Here is a 19,497-nt window from a genome sequence, read left to right as displayed (position 1 = left end):
GGTAACGCACACTTGCAATCCCAGAGTCTAGAGAGGCTGGGGATCCCAAGTTCAAAGTCAGTCTCAGTAACTTAAGGAGGCACTAAGGAACTCAGTGAGTCCCTCTCTCCAAATAAAATACAAAAAAAAAAAGGTCTGGGGATTGTGGCTTAGTGGTTAAGTGCCCATTCCTGGTCCCCCCCCCCCCAAAAAAAAAAGAAGAAGAAGAAAGAAAACAATTAATAAACTGATTTTAAATTTACATGGAAAATCACAGCAACAAGAACAGCCAAAACAAGTTTGAAGGAGGACAAATTTGGAGGACTTTATTACTGTATCAAATAGTGTAGTGTTCAGATAAGGATAGACACAGATCAGTGGAAGAGAATGCAGGTCTAGAAATAGACCCACAGATACAAAGTCAATTGATTTTTCAGGAAAATGCCAAGATAATTCAGTAGAGAAAGGATAGCCACTTAAAAAAAATGGTGCTAGAACACTTAGATAATCCATCAACTGAAAAATGAATGAGTGGATTTTAATAAATATATACTAGGAATTTAAAGGAATAAACTATTGGTGCATACATCAACATGGTGAATATTTAAAAGTATTATGCAAAGTGAAAGACACCAAGCATTAAAAGCTACAGCGCTTCCATTTATATGAAATTCCAGAAAAGATGAAATGAAGGAGGGAAGTCAGATCAGTGGTTGCTAGAGGTTGAGGGTTGTGGGAGGCGAATGACTACAGAGGGGCTCCTTTAAAAAGGTGGATTTTTGTGTTACATAAATTATATATATACCACAACAACCATAACTCTAAAAATATATAAACTCAAATCTTTATTTTTACATTCACCAGACTTGAAATCACTCTGTCAAATGCTGTTGAAGTTTCTGAACACTTAACTCTCCCTGTGCTCATCCTGTCATCCTGTGTCACCCTGGCTGGTGGCGAACAGGACAAGTATACAGCTTGAGCTTTTGTACCCTGTTGGTAGACCAGCATAGAAAGACACCACATAAGAATAGATTGGAAGGGCATGGAAAGAAATAACAGTGCTAGGGGAGATGTACATTCATCGTCAGTAAAATCCTTTTTTAGTTGGAGTGACATCTTCTAGAGGAAGTAATTTTAAGAATAACTTTCAGATTGGATTTCTTTTGTCTGCTGAAAAGGAGAGGACTCACAGCTTGGAGGCAAGAGATTTGAACTTTAATTGTCTTGCTACTTGTACTTATAGTCAAATTTTCATTGTTTCTTCCTTAAACCATCTGTCAAATGTATTTTATTTATATATATATATATATATATATATATATATCAGAGTTTGCCTGAAAAGCACTTTGAGTACTTTGATTTAATGAATTTTTCTCTTGGCTTCCTTTTTAGACCACCACACTGTGGTAGACATTGTTGTTATGGTTACTTTGCTAAACATTTGTATTATTATGGTTTTAAGATAAAAACCTGCAAACGTTTGTTTTGTCTTGGCTGCTATCTAAAGTGTAATAACTCTTTGAACTAAGACATGGATTACAACCAATATTTTAGGCTTCCAATTTCTTTACCTTTACATAACAATTTTTACTTTGCAGAGCATTTTAGCATATTTATTTCATTTAAAGATCACTATAGTTTAGTGCATTCAAGGAATTACAGGACTTTGTTCTCTAGTTATTGTTATTAAATAGGTCTTTATTGAGTGTCAGGTATAGATATTGGTGACATTTGGTTTTGTTCCTCTCCTCACTAAACTATTTTGGAATTTATAAAGACATTTATACCATATTATTCTTATCATAAGCAAAGAGTCAATTTCTAAACATTGCATACTGTATAATTATATAATACTTTCAGTGGCTTGTATGTTTTATTTCCCCAGCTTGATTTTTCTTTCTTTTTCTTTTTCTTTGTCATTTCTCCATGTTGGAAAGATTTCTTTTTCTTGATCAATTTAGTGAAGATAGTTTTTAATTACCTTGTAATAACAAACCTGGGTTTCTGTGGTCTCTTCTGAAATTACTCAACTCATTTCTAGCCTACTCCCAGGAATAGTAGGACTACCATGTGCTGACAAGCATCTGGTTGTATTTGATTTTCAACATGATGTTTCTAACATATGCTGGCCTGTTGAAAATTTCAACCAGACTTAACATTTCTTATACATCAAAAATTTTAAATTTTATTTAGAATCAGAGCAGTCATATAACCTGTATTTGAATCTCTCCTACCTAGGGTTACTAGGCTCTAAGCTTTCCATACAGAAATAAGAATTCACAAGAAGTGAAAATGTTTTCCCTTTCAAATTTTTCTTTTCTTCTTTGTGACTTTACAGAATTGCTTAAAACTGGTACTGTCATCTCTCATAAACAACAAGTGCCCAACAATAACAATAGCAGTGAATATCCCTTATTTAAAGTAGAGCATAATTAAATTGTTAATATTTTTATGGAGAAGTCATTGTGGTCCTAGTGGAAAGAGCAAACACTTCTGTGCCCTGAGACCTAGCCTCAGTTCCAGCTGTTCCCTCACTGCCGCTGCAGCATCAGAGGTTCAGTCATCTTCAAACCTACTTTCCCACAGTATGATTCACTATTTCGTGTGTTTGTTGGGTCTTTTAGACTCATTCACTTCTCTTTAATATTTGAGTTCTCCTTTCTTCCATCATTTCAACTTCTTCAAAAGAGGCCCAGTTAGATACTGTCATCTCTACTAAAAGATTTATTCAAGAACAGCTCCTTGGCCTCTGGCCACTTTATGGATTGACTGTTCTTGGGTCAGCTGCCAGTCCATTCAGTTCCTCTGTGGCAGTTTACACAAAAGGATTCAAGGGTTATGTGCTTAGTGAACACTCCAATGTTTGGCCTATCCAGACTGTAATGAGGACAAAAAAATCACTTCAGGAGTATATCACAGAGCAGGTCAGAAGAAAAGGTAGGTTCCTCAGTGCTGGAAAACAATAGTTTAGGCAGGCAGAATAATATCCCAGCAAATCAATCTTTATAGGAGGTGATTCTTATGAAAAAAGTTTTGAGCTCACTGGGTTTCAAAGAAATAGACAGAAGGAATGGGAGGGTTTTAAAGGTAGTACTTAATCACAGGTACTAGTGAGCTGTAGACTCTTGGTCTCACTCCACAGTATTTTTTTTTTAGTACAATTTTTTTTAAGTTGTCAATTGACCTTTATTTTATTTATTTATATGTGGTGCTAAGACTCAAACCCAATGCCTCATACATGCTTAGGCAAGTGTTCTACCACTGAGCCACAACCCCAGCCCTCTCTATAGTAGTTTTTATAATTTCTCTCCAGATTAAAGCTTCAACCAACTAAGTGATACTGTTTCCTCTATATAAGTTGCCTTTTAACTTTTTTATTTTTTAACTTTTATTTTGACAATATCACAGAAAAATGCAAGAATAATACATTGTTTTGCCTTCAGTTCAGCAGTAAAGTGTGCCCTGAATCACCAGTGTTTTATCTATCATCTGTTTGGCAGTATGAACCCAAGAGAACTCTCTTTAAATTCCATTTTAGTTTATGTTCGTTTTTCATACCACTTACTCTATGTCAGTCTCCAGTTTAAGAAAAAGTTGGTTCTATCTCTAACAGTAGCTCATGTAATGTTTTAGGCTAATAGCTTTCGGAATCTCAAGTTTTACCACTTAGAGGCCTGTTAATCTTTCTAATGCAAAGTATGCAGTAAATTGCAAAGTGCAAAACTCGAGAAAATGTCTCTAGAGACCTGCAGCATAACATGGTGTTAATTAGTAATACATGGGGTTAAGTGTGAAGACAGGAACACTTAATCATTAATTCTAACAAAATAAAATAAAAGATAGTACTCCAAATTTTACCCTTAGGAAAAACCTTAAAAACCTAACCTTCTCCTCAAACTCCATTTCAAACACTTTACTCATTTTGGCCCAAAGCTTGGAAACCCCAGGATAGGAGTCATTCAACAGGCTACCACCATCAGTATACTTTGGGTCCTGTCTCTCAGACTCTTTAGGTTTTCCTTTGAGACACATAGTATCTTCCTTGCATCATCAAATTGTAAAATGTCTTTTTTTGCTTTCTCTCTCCTTTTTTCTCTCCTATATCTCAGGTGACTAAAGGTAAAGGTATTGATTTGTGAAATGGTTTCGGTTTGAATTACAATCTCCCTTAAGGATATTAGTGTGAACCACTGAATCAGAGTACCACCTGGCCTCCAAGACTACAGAAATTTCTCATTTTTTTTTTAAATGTGTCACTTTATATGTACTGCAGACTATTAGAAAGTTCTTTTTTATAAAAAGAAACAGTATGCTTATTTTGTTCCATTTAATTGTGCTAACTTCACAAATTGCTTTTAGAGTTGAGGTTAAACTTTATACATTGTTTCACATGGTGGGCATACAACTTCAGGGGCCATCATAGTGTGTACACATACCGTTCAAATGCTTATGTGACTGGGAGGGAACCTACTGTGATTTCTGTACTATAAAACTTATAATTAGAATAAAAAAGTGGTAAAATGCTCAGGATGCCCAGAGTCTACCAAAATGTAAATCACAGTGTCAATAACCAAAATGTAGGTCTTATTGAGTCAATGCATGTTTGAGAAGACCACTAATGTTGTTTTTCTTTGTTTATGTTACTTAAATCTGCAAATATTTTTAAAGTTTGAGAGTTCACTTACATTTTCCCTAGCTGCTTAATGAAATAGAACAGGAAACCAAAATGCAAATGGTGTAATGTGAACTTTAAAAAAGGGATGACAGAACTTGAATTTAGGTGAATTCTTTTTAAACTGTGCAAATGAGCATCTGTGCTTGGGAGAATGGCAGCACAGTGCCATACAATGGTGCGTGGTCCTTTGAAAGAACTTTATGTGTTGATGACCTTCAAGGCCTGGAATACTAAACTAAATAAATGATTTGGGAAAAATCAGGGTTCTTCTCAAACTTAACTATAGATAATGCCTCATCAAGGGCAGAGTATCACTGGATTCTTCAATAATAGAGGATATTCTAGCTGTTTGCTAAGGACAACTTAACATTATAATTAGATATTTGGTGCTATTAAATTATACTCACATGCCCAGGAAGGAAGAACAATCTGAACATTAAACAGCAAGGTAGCAATGTATAGTTTTGCTCAAAACTCATGTCTTGAGCACTCATCAGTGTAGTGCTGTTTGCCAGCTTCTGGCCCACAAAAATGCAAGGACAAGGCCTTTGTTCTTGATGTGCTTACAAGACAGACAAGTAAACATTTATTGTACACTGTCAGTCTAACAGCCCTCTAAGAGCTATGGCACAAACTTGAACTTGATTACTCCATTGCTGATCAGTGTTCTGGCCCACAACTAGACTACTGAATCAGAGTCTCTGAGATGGACCTTGGAATCTGTTAGGTCTCATTGGACAGCCTGGCAGAGGGACCACTGCTCCAGACTGATTGCTGTGCACCCAGATACTCTGCCTCTACCTCCCAAGATCTTGGAAGCTGTGTCTTTGTAGACTACTCTCCTGTTGAGAGGAGGGAGTTAGTCATTCTATATAATCCCCCTGAGAGGACCGAATGGGACTATAGAATAGGTTGAGAAGTGTTCCTTGGAAGCATCCAGATGTGCCACCAAGATATGAAAATATAATCTAAAATCATGTACTTTGAGAGTTTGTGTTCTTCTAGATGACTACATAATTGGAACTCTTGCCCCATTTCCTCTTTCCTATTCCCATTGCTTATGAGTTGTCTTACTACTCATTGAGCTAATATAGGTGTGAAAGGTAATTTTCAACTTAAAGACCTTGTTAAAAGGTGGGAAAGAATGTGTGTACCTAGTATTTAATATTGATATATATATATATATATATATATATATATATATATATATATATACACACACATACACACACATACACATATACACACACATATATATATATATATATGTATATATATAATGCATTGAGAATAGGTTTTGTTTTTTGGTTTTTTGTGCCAAATGGTTTCGCTTTTTTAAAACTGAGGTTGAATTAATGTAGACATGTGAGGCAGTCTAGAAATTGATATTTGAAAGTTGCATCTCAGACTGTTTTCTATCCAAATTCTTTTGGTAAGGAGACCACTCAACTGTTACTGGGTTTGCCATAGCCAAAGGATCTGGAACGTGCTAGAGGTTTTACTGTATATTAGTCATAGTAGATTAACTGCCATAGCAAATAGTAGCTTAACACTGTATATTTCTTGTATATGTATATATGTGACACTAATCCCATTAAGGGGACTCTGCCCTCATAAACTCTTCTAAACCTATTTCCCACAGGTCCCATTGCCCAATACCATCACATTGGGTGTTAGAGCTTCAAGATATGAATTTGGTGGGGGGCACAAACATTCAGTTCATAACAGCCTCTATTCCTTTTGACATGGGGGAGTAAAAGTGCAAAACAAAATTTGACATTTTAATTATATTAAGTGTACTATTCATTAGTGTTAAGTATAGTCACATCATTGTGCAAACCAGTCTTTCATCTTAAAAACAGAAACTCATTACTCATTAAATAACTCCCCATTTCCCCTCCTCCCAACCCTTGTCAACCACTTTTTCCTATGAACTTGATTTCTTTTTCCTATGAACTTGATTACTCCAGATAACTCATAAGTAGAATCACACAGTATTTGTTTGTGACTGGCTCCTGAGGTTCATCTATGTTGTAGCATGTGTTCTAATTTCCTTTTTTTTAAGTCTGAATAATTTTCCATTGTATGTGTAGAACTCATTTTCTTTATCTGTGTACACTTGAGCTGTTGTACCTTTTGGCTCTTGTGTATCATGCTGCCAAAGACATGGGTGTGGCCTCTGTTACAAGTAAACGTGGAGATTGCTCAATAAGAGTCATAAAGGGAGTCATGGAGATCATCCCCCCAAAAAGGGCATTTTCTGGAAGTATTGTACTGGTAAAAATAATATATATTATCTAAGTTTATAATGTTAAGAAAATTACTACTGTGTTTATAGGAAAGTTTAAACGTGGATTTAATGACTGGAAAGCTAGCTTTTTCTAGAAACCAGTGTTTTCATTCCTTGAAGTTAATGAAGAAAAAAAATGTGTATCAGCATTGTTTTATGACTGTTTAAGTCTATGAAAATATAGTAACTGAGTTTTAGGATTACTGAACTAAGATTTACTTTTATTTATCATTTAATTAATACAAATATATTGAGCATTTAATGTGTAAGGATAATAGCAATAAGTCAGTCCCTCAAGGAGTAACAAATTTAGTAGGAACAAATAAGGCAAATAAATAGATACCTAAAAACATCAGGTAGAATCTTGAGATCACGGGAGTTGTACATCTAAAATGTTACAGCCCATAGGGGAGGAGATCTGGAAAAGAAAAAACATTGATTTTTGAAACTTAGCAGATATAGGTTTGAATCTCAGAAAAACTGTCTCATTGTAATCTTGGGGAAGTTAATATCTAATCTTCTAGCTTCCTTATTAAGTTTGTGATAATAGCACTCACTTTCAGGTTTCTGTGAAGATGAAATAATATGTATAAATCTAACAATGGTTGGTATTACAAATGTGGTAATCATTTTTATTAATATAATTGAAGAAGGTTATGTTCACATTGGATTAGAAAAATGAGTTACCTTATAGTAATTCATGAGTTCATTCATTCAGTGTTCTTTGTGAGCCACCAGTATGCACAAAGTATTTTGGATTAGAGAGAGAGAGAGAACATAACCTGTGTGTTGAGAACATACCTGTTTGTTTTCTAAAGCCCTTTTCAGTTTTTAACAGAAATGATAACAGGTCTGTAACCACTAGGTTTATTAATTGCCTTCCCCTCTTTCACCTGCCTAGAGACTTCCTGGCATTGTCTGAATCCTCCTTCTTTGCTATAGAGATTTTCCTGACTTCTTATTCCACATTGTCATCTCTTTTATCTACTCCCCTGTTTTTCCTCGTTTTCATTTCTTCACCTCAGGAAGCCTTTTCTCATTGCATACAACTCTTACTTGGTCCACTTCATGAAGCTTAATTTCATTTTTTTTCTGGTTACCTCAGGAATAATTTACCACCTTCGTTCTGTCTTTGCATCTCACATTGGATTGTATCCCTCATAGATATTCTGGTGTGTCCTTAGAAGTTTCTGTCTCCTGATACTATAGTCAGAATCCCTTGCACACCTACTATCTGCCAGGTGCTCTCTTGGGCCTCCTCATCCTCCAGCAGTTCTATTGTAAAATAATTGGAGTCAGGAACTAGCTGAACACCTTTTTGAATTCTTAGTATATCCTTTGCACATAGAAAATAGCCTATAAATATTAGTTGATCAGACAGAGGAAGAATGATTAATTGTACATAGTATTAAAAATATTTTTCATTATTTCATATGCAAGTATATTTTTGTTTCATTGCCAGTATTGCAAAAATACTCCTTTTATGGTAAATACAAAGTCTCACCTGATTTTATGTTAAATGTGCTTTTGTGGGATCAGTAGGAACTATTTATTGCACTGCTTTTTTGGAAAATGATTCCCAAGTTCTAAACAACTAGCTGTGTAGAAACCATTTTTGAATACAAATTGTAAGATGTGGACTATCTTTTCAGAATTTTCTCCTTTTACTAATCTTTTTTAAAGGGGATTAAGTCTTTGGTAAAAGCACTTTGCATTTCTTGTTCAATGAATGTTTTTTGTTTTCTTTTGTTTTTGTTTTTGCCACAAAGATTCTTAAACTTTTTTGTTCTCAGGGAATGAAGTAACTTCTAGAGCCAACTCGAAATAGATTGAAGATTAACAGATGTAGCACATGTTTGCTGATGTCATAGGACTGTGACTTAGGAGAAGCAGACCTCCCACTATAACTAAAAATGGAATTGAGTGCAGAACATACCCATTTACAGATCATTTATTTTACATTTCTTATTGTCAATGAATATACATATTATTTTGAGAACTTGCTCAACATTTATCAGTTTAAGAACAGTATCTAAGTTATGTCATATCCATACCTATCCTGCTACCATCCCACTTAGGACTTTAGTACCTCTTTACTGAACCATTGCACTAGCATCCCACCCATGTCCCATATACATTCCTTCCCTGTCCAGCACACCACCAGGCCCAAACCTCCTCACACATACACACACCCTTTCATAAATGCTCCTCAAAAATTCTATGGTTCAGGCATGGTGGTACATACCTGTAATCCCAGTGTCTTAGGAGGTTTATGCAGGAGGATTGCAAATTCAAGGGTAGCCATGCAACTTAGTGAGACCCTGCCTCAAAATAAAAAATAAAAAGGACTGGGGATGTAACTCAATTGTAAAGTACTTCTGAGTTCAATCCCCAGTACCAAAGATAAATAAAATAAAATTATAAAAAAATGAGTATAAGAACTTTATCAAATCCCTTAAGATGACATATTTTCCTGTTCTTAANTTTTTTTTTTTTTTTTTTTGGTATTGGGGAATACCAAAAAAAAAAAAAGTAAACCAATCCTTATATTTCCTGATTTCCTATTCTTTTCTCCCTTCCTTTCTCTTTTATGATTAGAAAAAATAAAACAAGTAAATATACAGAAAGTTTTTGCTCACCATTCCCCAAAGTCATCCCTACCTCTTGTTCTCCACAGGTATATGTCTCTATCCACTTGAAAATGTCCAGGTGTCTTGAAGGGTCCAGTTTAAAAGTCACATCATAGTGTTTTCCTGGTCATCTTTTTCATCACATAGACTAATAACATTTTCCTTAGTTCCCTGGGAACTTTATACTTATAGAACCTAGCATTTGCTGCCTTGAATTACATTATAGTTGGTAGTTTACGAGCTTCTGAAGAATAGTATCCATGTTTGGTTTAATTTTATATACCTCTTAGCTCTTAGCAGAGTGTGCTCACTAGAGGAGCATAAAGAATATTTATTCAACAGTTGTTTCTCTTCAAGATAAACTAGTTTCAGTATACCTAGTTTGAACTTGTTATTTGTGATACCACCTTGTATTATGTCACATTTTTTTCCTCTAGATTCTCAAGGTGAAAATGAAGTCCCATTTTAGTGACAAGTTTGATCTTGGTTTTTATTTGAATCTCACAGTCAGTGAATTTCACCCTCTCTCTCCATAGCCTCGTGTGCAAGCTAAACACAAGGACCACCATACTAGCAGCAACCAACCCTAAAGGCCAATATGATCCCCAGGAGTCTGTGTCTGTGAACGTCGCCCTCGGCAGCCCACTTTTAAGTCGATTTGACCTGATCCTGGTTTTGCTTGATACCAAGAATAAAGACTGGGATCGTGTAATTTCCTCCTTTATCTTAGAAAATAAAGGTATGTGAAAAATATACGAATAATTCAACATGGCAAGGAAAGATTAGACCTGACTAAAGGAAATTTCTCTTGAAAAAAATTAAATAAATCCAAGATCCCCTTCCTCTCAGACAATAGAGAAATGCTTAGACAGAGGGCAGTGAGTGAGAGAATCTGGTTCAGGGGCCCCAGAATAATGAGGAGAAGGAAAAGAGGCTTTCTCCACCTGGTACAATGAGCTTTTATATATATGTCCTTTGTGATGAAAGGGTGCAACCTTATGATATAAAATTTCCATTCAACTCTTGCACATAAAGAAAACTGAACTGCTTTATGAGTTGAAATCTCTAAAAGTGAGCTTTACATTTGTTACTATGAAGCAGACCAAAGTGTTCTGAATAATTTTAACCCTTGAGATAGCTTTTTTTTATTAAGCTTAGATTGTAAGTCTGCCCATTCTAGAATGTATGCTTTACAAAGAATAGGACTAGATTTCAATGAACACAAAACCTAAATGAGTACAAGAAGCTGGTGTAGTGTCACATGCCTTATAATCCCAGTGACTAGGAGACTGAGGCAGGAGGATCACAAGTTTGAGCCAACCTCAGCAACTTGGCAAGAACCTGTCTCAAAATAAAAAGGACTGGGGATGTAACTCAATTGTAAAGTACTTCTGAGTTCAATCCCCAGTACCAAAGATAAATAAAATAAAATTATAAAAAAATGAGTATAAGAACTTTATCAAATCCCTTAAGATGACATATTTTCCTGTTCTTAAATTTTACTAACCCAACACGTAATATACAGGTTACCCAAGCAAATCAGAGAAGCTGTGGAGTATGGAAAAGATGAAAACCTACTTCTGCCTCATTAGGACTCTCCAGCCCACTCTGTCTGATGCTGGCAATCAAGTTCTTCTCCGGTACTACCAGAGGCAAAGGCAGAGTGATTCCCGGAATGCCGCCAGGACAACCATCCGCCTGTTGGAAAGCTTGATTAGATTAGCAGAAGGTTTATCTCTTATCTGGTGATACTTCTCTTGAGTGCCTACTGTGTGCAGAGCATGTAGCTTGGAACTGTGGAGTCAAGAGTAAATTGGAATAATCCCTACTCTAAGATGCTCACAGTCACTTAAAAAGTAAAGGCTGTGAGCCCTAAGACTTCCACTCATCAGAGGACAGAAAATGGATGTCAAGTGGAATGTTGTATTATTAAGAAAGAGGAATCTTGGTTGACATCTCAAGACCTCCCATAACTTAACATACCACTATTTAGAAAGCCTCATTTCTGATGTCTTCTCAGTTCTATTAGCTTTTTTAGTGGAACAGTTACTTGCTTAGAATTGTTTTCCATATATCTTCTGTGGCTCTTGCTCAGTATTTTCCAGTCATGACCCGTCCCCATTGTTAAAACAACCAAATCAACAATGCTATGTCCTGTCCCATTCCTAAGTCATAGAACTTAACATATACACGTATAGCTAATGTGCATCTCAAACATTTATTTTCTAACATTGGCTTTTACATTTTAGATTATGTTTAAATAATATTTAAAAAACTTCCCGTGAACTTTATGTATCACATGATAAAATAATATAAGCTTAATAAAAGATACTATAAAAGTAATGGGCCTCATTTTTTTCCAAGGATTTATGTCTAATATTAGGGCAAGAGTACCCAAAATTCAAGCTTGCTTGTCAGTAGTTTTGAAAAGCTCATAAATCATAGATTGAGTTTTAATTTTGTGTAGTTTTATAATAGATTAAAACAAGGACTAAAAGTTGTTAAAGTATTAAATATATGTTTCTGTAGCACCTTTCTATACTGTCCAGAGTACTTTCTCATGGATGTATACAAAATTGCATGACGTGTGCAGAAGGATCAAGTCTATTGTTAGAGAAACAACTGTAAAACTAGTTGCATGTAGAATTTTGTGCTTGTTCTAGTAAAATTAATTTGTTATTAGTGTTCATTCATAAAGCATGATTTGTGTGTGTGTGTAGAGGAGAGCAGGAGTAGAGAATTACCTGTATCATCCTAAATAATCCTAAATTCAAATGCATTTTATTTTCTTAGCTCATGCTCGGCTAATGTTTCGTGATATTGTGACTCTGGAAGACGCTATTACTGTGGTATCAGTAATGGAGTCTTCAATGCAGGTAAGGATATTTTGTGTATCTGATGTGTACCTTTATTACAAGCTTTCTTTCAAAAAAAGATACTATCAAGAGTTATAAAAATGATCTTATTCTAGCTAGACCTAGTAAATGCTGGAAAAATATCCATAGATAATCATTTAATAGAAGGGGGAAATGTCATAGAGACCTTTCATTGCATCATTGACATTGCTTTTGCTCATTGGTGGAAAATAGTGTGTCTCAACTCTTCTTAGCACACCTGAGTGATGTTCACAGTCTCTCTAGTGACAGTGTCATTTCTTAAATCAATGATTGCCATCCAGAACCGGGAAAGAGAACTATTAAAATGTGAAAAATTTTCCTAGTTGATTCTCACTCCCCAAGATGGGGGTATTTAGTGCTGGTCTTAGCCACCTGGGAGCTGAAGACCCTTCTGTGTCCTTGCTGTGTGCTGGATGGCCTTGTGACTCTGGTATTTTCTCACCCCGTAGGGAGGTGCACTGCTGGGAGGTGTGAACGCTCTCCACACTTCCTTTCCTGAAAATCCTCAGGCGCAGTACCAGAGACAGTGTGAACTTATTCTGGAAAAACTGGAGCTGCAGAGCCTCTTAAATGAAGAGCTTGAAAGACTTGAAAGGTGAGGAAGGAAAACCAAGAAAGGCACATAGTGGAAAATAACTTCTCTGGCATTTAGTGAAACAAGGGAATGTAAACTGAATAGAATCTGTCTATATTGTTTAAAGAGCATTGTGTCTGTTATCTATTGCTGTAAAATCAACCATTCTAAATCTGAGTGGTTTAAAAAAAAATACCACAACTTTAATGCTCACTTTCTGGGAGTCAGAAATTCAGGCAGGCTCAGGGGAGATGGCTTGCTACTTACTCCATGTTGTGTCAGCTGGGGCGACACCTCAGAAACTTAGCTTTCTCATGACTTGCGAAGATGTGGATAATAGACGTGACAGACACATGGGAAGGAATGTGTTAGTCAAAGCAAATCAGTGGAAGCATGGACTCTGGCTGCCTGAAGAAATTTGGCCATAACTTTAATGTTTGCCTATTTCCTAAATACATGGGTCTCTGAAAAGCTAGACTTTGTGTACCTGAGAAAGAGTAGTAAGGAATGGCAAGATTGCTCATTCAGGCATCTTCACGTTAATGTGAATGGCTTAATAATTGACCTGAATCTGATAAATGAAGTGCATATGGAGGTGGAGCAACTCCAGGAGAATTTGGGGACCACATGGGATAGATACTGTATTAAGTAAAACCTTGGAATTATTTGTTACTATTTATTTATTTATTAGCTCTAATCAGTTATACACAACAGTAGAAAGCTCTCTGATTCATTGTACATAAATGGAGCAGAATTTTTCACTTTTCTGGTTGTGCATAAAGTAGAGTCACACCATTCATGCCATCATACATGTACCTAGGATAATGATGTCCATCTCATTCTACCGTTTTTTCCTACCCCTTTGCCCCCGCCCCCCTCCCATTTGTCCCATAGACAGTTCCTCCACTTATCCCATGCATATCCCCCCATATGAATTAACATTCACTTATCAGAGAAAACATTTGGCCCCTGATTTTTTGAGATTGGCTTATTTCACTTAGCTTGATGGTCTCCAACTTCATCTGTTTACCTGCAAATGCCATAATTTTATTCTCTTTTAATGCTGAGTAATATTCCACTTAGTATATGTACCATAGTTTCTTTATCCATTCATCTATTGAAGGGAATCTAGAAAACCTTGAGAATTCTTTTCTCTTCCATTTGCTTCCTTCTCCTAGCAGCATTCTTTTTTATTTATAAAACCTAATCAGAGCCCCCCTAGGGAAGTCAGGCATGAAGGGACTGGCTTTATCCCACCAGTGCCCAGATGACAGGCTGCAATTAACTTGCAGTCTGTATGAAATCAACCCCCCTTTCTTTTGGCTTCTCATCTCTTCTTATGATCCAGAGCATGATGCTAAGATCAGTTACTCTGTTGTGTGGTTTATGGTCTGACCTAGCCAGTTGTTTCAAGCCCTTCCTGGATGTGGATTAGCCTTTGGAGGAGCTACTCATTTTGACCTGCCCAAGCTACCAGAAGCTGAAAAATGATGCATTCAAGAAAGGAGAACCAGTGTTGTGTGTTAGAAAAATGACAGTTGGATTAGCCAAATTCAGAATGACTCGCTTAAAGGAAAAGAACAGGAGGAAAAAAGTATGTGACTATCTGAAAGATAGGATTCTGTCATAAAATGTTGTTTCTTATTGTATTTCTTCATAATGCAGAAGTATATTCTAATATTGATCCTCAAAGCAACAAAACCAGGTGCTGAAAGTCTGACCTACTCTTATCAAGTGAGAAAAATACAACTAGCGTATAGGTTTTTACCCTTCAAGAAAGAGTTCTTCATTCCTTAAGGAAATTACATAATTCAAAAAAAATCACTGATATTTTTGTCATACTTTCTAGAAAATGCTTTACCAGAGACAGCATGCTTCAAATAAAGACATTCTAGTACTCACTTTGGGGAATCAGAAAGCAGAGGGCACAAAGATGCTGTCTTATAAGAAAGTATAATAAAACTGCACAAACTTTATTTGTGGGAGTGTTTAATTCCTGAGTAAGAATTAGATAAAAATAATAGGGCAAAATTATTCTAGTCCTAAAATTTCTCATCATTTAGTATATTGTTATAAAGCTTTAATAAGTGAGTCCTCCTGACCTCTATTTGATGCTGAACAGCAGTAATTTTGAAAGCTACTTGATTTTTTAATTATAACTCAAATTAGTCATAATAAACATGGATTTTCCATGTCAATATTTCCAATTTTACTGTAAATGACTATAACTCAATATTTTCTTAAAACTTTTTATTTCTGAGTATAAAGGTAAAACATGTTCTTTGTAGGTGGGCTATTTTAGAAATTAGCAGTAATTAATAAGAAAACAAAAATAACATAATCTTATTTCCCATAGATAGATGCTATTAACATTTTAATGTATGGAAATAAATTTGTATTTCCTTCTAGTCTCTTCTCTATGATTACACATAATTTTAGAATAATTTTCTCATCTGCTTTTGGGCATAATTTTTTTTCAGATTTAGTACATGGAAATGGGGTCATATCACACTTTATATTGAGAAGATGTTTCTAGGTTGTTAAGGGCTTTTTAATGGGCATACTTTGGGAGTAGTACAATCCCTGTTAGAAATTCAGTTTCTAATGTGCCCAATATTTAGAATGAGTATCACTGAACAGATCATTCAGAGAGGGTAGGCTTTAGCTCTCTATCAGATTGATAAGAGAGCCACTGCCCAGATTTTATGTTGAAGCATGGCTGGGCTTTGCAGGAAAGGGTGTCAGAGTTACCTGCAATTATCCACTATGAATGTGAATGCTCTAGGGGGCAGTGCCAGTGCCAGTGCCAGGTTAAAGGTATCATAGAAACCTCATTCCTGGGGAAAGTGACTTTTAGATGCACTAAAATCCAGTTTCTTAGTTGGGTGAAGAGATCTACAGAGAGCAACAAGCCAGTTATATTTGAACATTTTTGCATGAGAGATAAGACTGAACATTTTACACTAACCTCCAATCTTAAATGAATTAAATGAACTTTCAGAGAGACTTAAAATTGTAGACCAACCACTGATTCATTTTCTTAATTTTGCTACAATTTTATTTAAAATTAGAATGCCTATCACAGCACTGAACTCTATATTGATTTTTTTAATAAAGGATAATCCTTTTGCTGCCCTAAGCAGCTATGCTTGATATTAATTTGGAATTATTTTAGACTTAAACCTTTAAGATGAGATCTCAGAGACTGAAGAAATTAAAAGGTTAATGTAGATTCTCTTCCCTTCAATACCTATTTTCCTTATTTGTCTCCATTCCAGGTTACGGAATGAAAGTGCATGCCAATCCCAACCACGGGTGATGGAGACAGAAACTGTTCCAGGGTCCTCCGGGAATGATACAAGGGAAGAACCAAAGTTTAGAACTTCAACACAGCAGGACCTGAACTGTAGCCCACATACTTCCTCCCTTGGAGGCAGTCCCCAGGGAGGCCCACTTCTAGACCTCCAACCCCATCTGAGGTCTGACAAAACAACAAGTAGAAGACATTCAGCTGAGCTCAAAGATGGCAGAGATGACGGTTTGGACTGGTTTGACTTCATGGCACCAAATAAGATAGAACCTAAAAATACCGTTCTCTCTCCTGGTCCTGAAGCAACTAAAAAAAACAAGGCGATGAAAATCTCTAAGAACAAATCTCAAGGTAGGGAAAAGAGTGGGCCAGGCCAAGAATCTGGGCCACTTCTCTCACCAGGAGCAACAGGTGGTCCACTGAGGCCAGGAAGTGTGGAGGGTAAAAAGGCCAAAAGGAGAGCACTGGTGTCTGAAACAGCAGTCCCTACTGATGAGCCCGACTCGGTACTGACTCATCATGTCCCTAGCAGGTTGCTCAGGCTGCGCAAGGAGAAGGCCCAGGTGTCATCCAAAAGTACCACCAGTGTGCCTTCACAGCCCACAGACTCTTCTGCTGCTCAGTCCATTCCTGCACATGGGCCAGAAAAAACACCAGAAATATCCAAAGGAAAGAGATTGAGATCCCTTGCTCAGGAAGAAGAGTCTGAACTTGAAAGTGTTAAGATTCCAGTTCTCCCAGTAGCCAAACTGGCTAAGTTTACTTTCAAACAGAAGTCAAAACTGATTCACTCCTCCGAACAACACAGTCATGCATCTTCTGGCACAAGTAAAATAACAGTTTGTAGTCCTAAAATTCCCCAACATAGAATACGAAGAGAAGCAGCTGTGTCTGTGCAGGGTCCAGAAAAGCTGACCTCTACCTCAGGAAACAGAAACTTCAATCAGCAACAGAGTGAAACAAAGGAGCTGTTACATCAGCCACCAGAGAAGGATGGATCAAGAGAGGAGAAGGAATGTGGCCCTGAAAAGAGGGTTATTCAGCCTGAGTTGGAGCTTGGGAACAAGACTGGGCATTCTCATCTAACTTGTGAGACAGACAGAAAGGAAGAGGTTTCATCTAGTAAGAAAAGCAACAAGGTTCACGCTGGCACGTTGGCCAAATTGGCAAACTTCTCTTTTACTTCCTTGCTGGAATCCAAATCAGAGTCCCCTCCTCCTCCTGAAAGGAAGAACTGGGGTGAGAGAGGCCCCAGCCCGCCTCCTCCAACCACAGATCCAATGCTTGAGAGTAAAAGGAAATCTTTTCAGCTGCAGGGCTCCGCTGAGAAACTGATTCTTTCTAAAAATTCTCTCTTCACTCTATCAGAGCTAGATGATGAAGCATTAGATTTTGACTGGGATGAAGAGATGAGAAAAAAGCCATAATTGTGGAAAGCTTTCTGATCAAATTCACCTTCACTGACTCAACATAATACCCTCAGATTATCAGTGTAGTATTTATAAGTGTATGAACTATCATCCATGTCCATTTTGAGTACCATTCCAAATACCAGCTTCCCCATCAAGTTTTATTTTTCAGGTTTATCTTCATGACTTAAAAAAGTTGTCTAATTTGAGTAAGAGTGGTAACAGCACTCGAAATGAATGGATTGTGCTTAATTTTGCAAATGGAGTATTCCCAAAGATGGTTTTGTTATTTCATCTTTTTTTTTTAATGAAGCGGGGCTCATTCCTAAATCCCTTCTTTCAAGGAAAAAAATGCTTCAAAGGTAGCACTCATAAGTCCAAAGCAGATGAACTCTTCTATTTTTTCTTTTGTGTCTTTACCCAGGATGTACTAAGTATGGTGAATATTTATTATCACTTGGAATTATCATGTGTTTTTCTAATACTACTTTTGTGTTTATTCTCATGCACCAGATTAAATGTGGCTAATACTTTTCTCTGAGAGGTATCCTTACAACTTGATAGCATTCTGAAGATCTGGCAGCTAGTCAAATAGTAGCTTTCTGAAGTACTGATCTTTTGAGTTTTCTTTTTTCTTGATCCAACATTATGTGCCTCAGATTCTTTTTTCCTCTCAGGGACCTACCTTTCACACAACTTAAATTATTATGTGGTCAGTAAAAAAGAGTGTATCCTGGTCTCAGCCATATATCATGTCACATGTACCCAAGTGATTAATATGGAAATGTGATTCCTACTAAGATATGATTCATTTGTCTTTAAAATAAAGCAAATTATTGTTTTTGACAGGAATAGATAACTTAAACTCTGTTTTTCTGTGTGCATTTAAATCACTTCTTCCTTTGGATTCTAGCAGGGTCCTTGGGATTACTTAATTACAGTCTTTTTTCTCAGAATTATGCATTTGTACCATAATGATTGATTCCTTAATTGTCTGAAAAACTTTTGGGCATGAAAATTACTCAAATATACGTACTTTGCTAAGCTTTTACTTCATTAAATTTAGAGAAAGCAAAATTTGGGAAACAAATTTTTCTTAAGCATTTCAGCATTAATTCAAATATTGACTAATTAAAATTTCTAAAAAAATTTAAACTATGAGTACAAATTCAGTATGTATAAGTCTTTTGAAGTCTTCAAACATCTTAAACAGCTGATAAAAGATACAAGCAATGATCATAAAATTGACTTACACCTGTTCTAAAACATTAAGATTATAGTGTAAGTAATTTATTATTTCTTTACTTGGTCAGTTATTTCCTGTATAGTATGATTCTTAATCTAATGTATTTCCTACTCTTAGTACTCTTTCTTTCCTGAGTTTCATTATTCTTACTTCAACAAAGGGGAAAAGAAAGGGTTTGGGTTTTTGACCAGTTGAATTTAGTCTGGATATGGTTGTTGTATAGACGAGAGTAATTCAAACCTGAGCCACAGTGTGGAGCTGACTTTTTATGTTTGTAACTTGGTATATTTTGTAGTAATGACACATTGGATTTTACATGCTTGACAATACCTAACCTATTGGCTTGTCATTAGGGTATTTTGATCTCTTGTTATCATCATTTAAAATGTTTGTATTCTTTGTTGGGAATCTTCATTCTGTTTCATTTCTTAGTGATAAGAAATTCAGTTTTGTAGTTTTTTAAATTTTTTTATTCTTATTATAT

At 36.0% G+C, this 19,497-nt stretch overlaps 1 protein-coding gene across 1 annotated transcript in view; it reads left to right on the top strand.

Moving 5' to 3' along the window:
* The window catches only part of Mcm9 (minichromosome maintenance 9 homologous recombination repair factor), a 71,631-nt gene extending 52,999 nt beyond the window's left edge, over positions 1-18,632 (top strand). Inside the window, exons 8-12 of the mRNA XM_015500736.2 lie at positions 10,114-10,316; positions 11,103-11,306; positions 12,371-12,453; positions 12,924-13,069; positions 16,327-18,632. Coding sequence (XP_015356222.1) covers positions 10,114-10,316; positions 11,103-11,306; positions 12,371-12,453; positions 12,924-13,069; positions 16,327-17,785 — 2,095 coding nt within the window. The 3' untranslated portion in view covers positions 17,786-18,632. The remainder of the gene's footprint in view (positions 1-10,113; positions 10,317-11,102; positions 11,307-12,370; positions 12,454-12,923; positions 13,070-16,326) is intronic.
* Positions 18,633-19,497: the final 865 nt, after the last annotated feature.

This window comes from Marmota marmota, unplaced genomic scaffold (assembly GCF_001458135.2).
Source record: "Marmota marmota marmota unplaced genomic scaffold, marMar, whole genome shotgun sequence".
Taxonomy (NCBI): Eukaryota; Metazoa; Chordata; class Mammalia; order Rodentia; family Sciuridae; genus Marmota; species Marmota marmota.
Note: the sequence above shows the minus strand (reverse complement) of the source record. Positions and strands in the feature narration are given on the sequence as shown.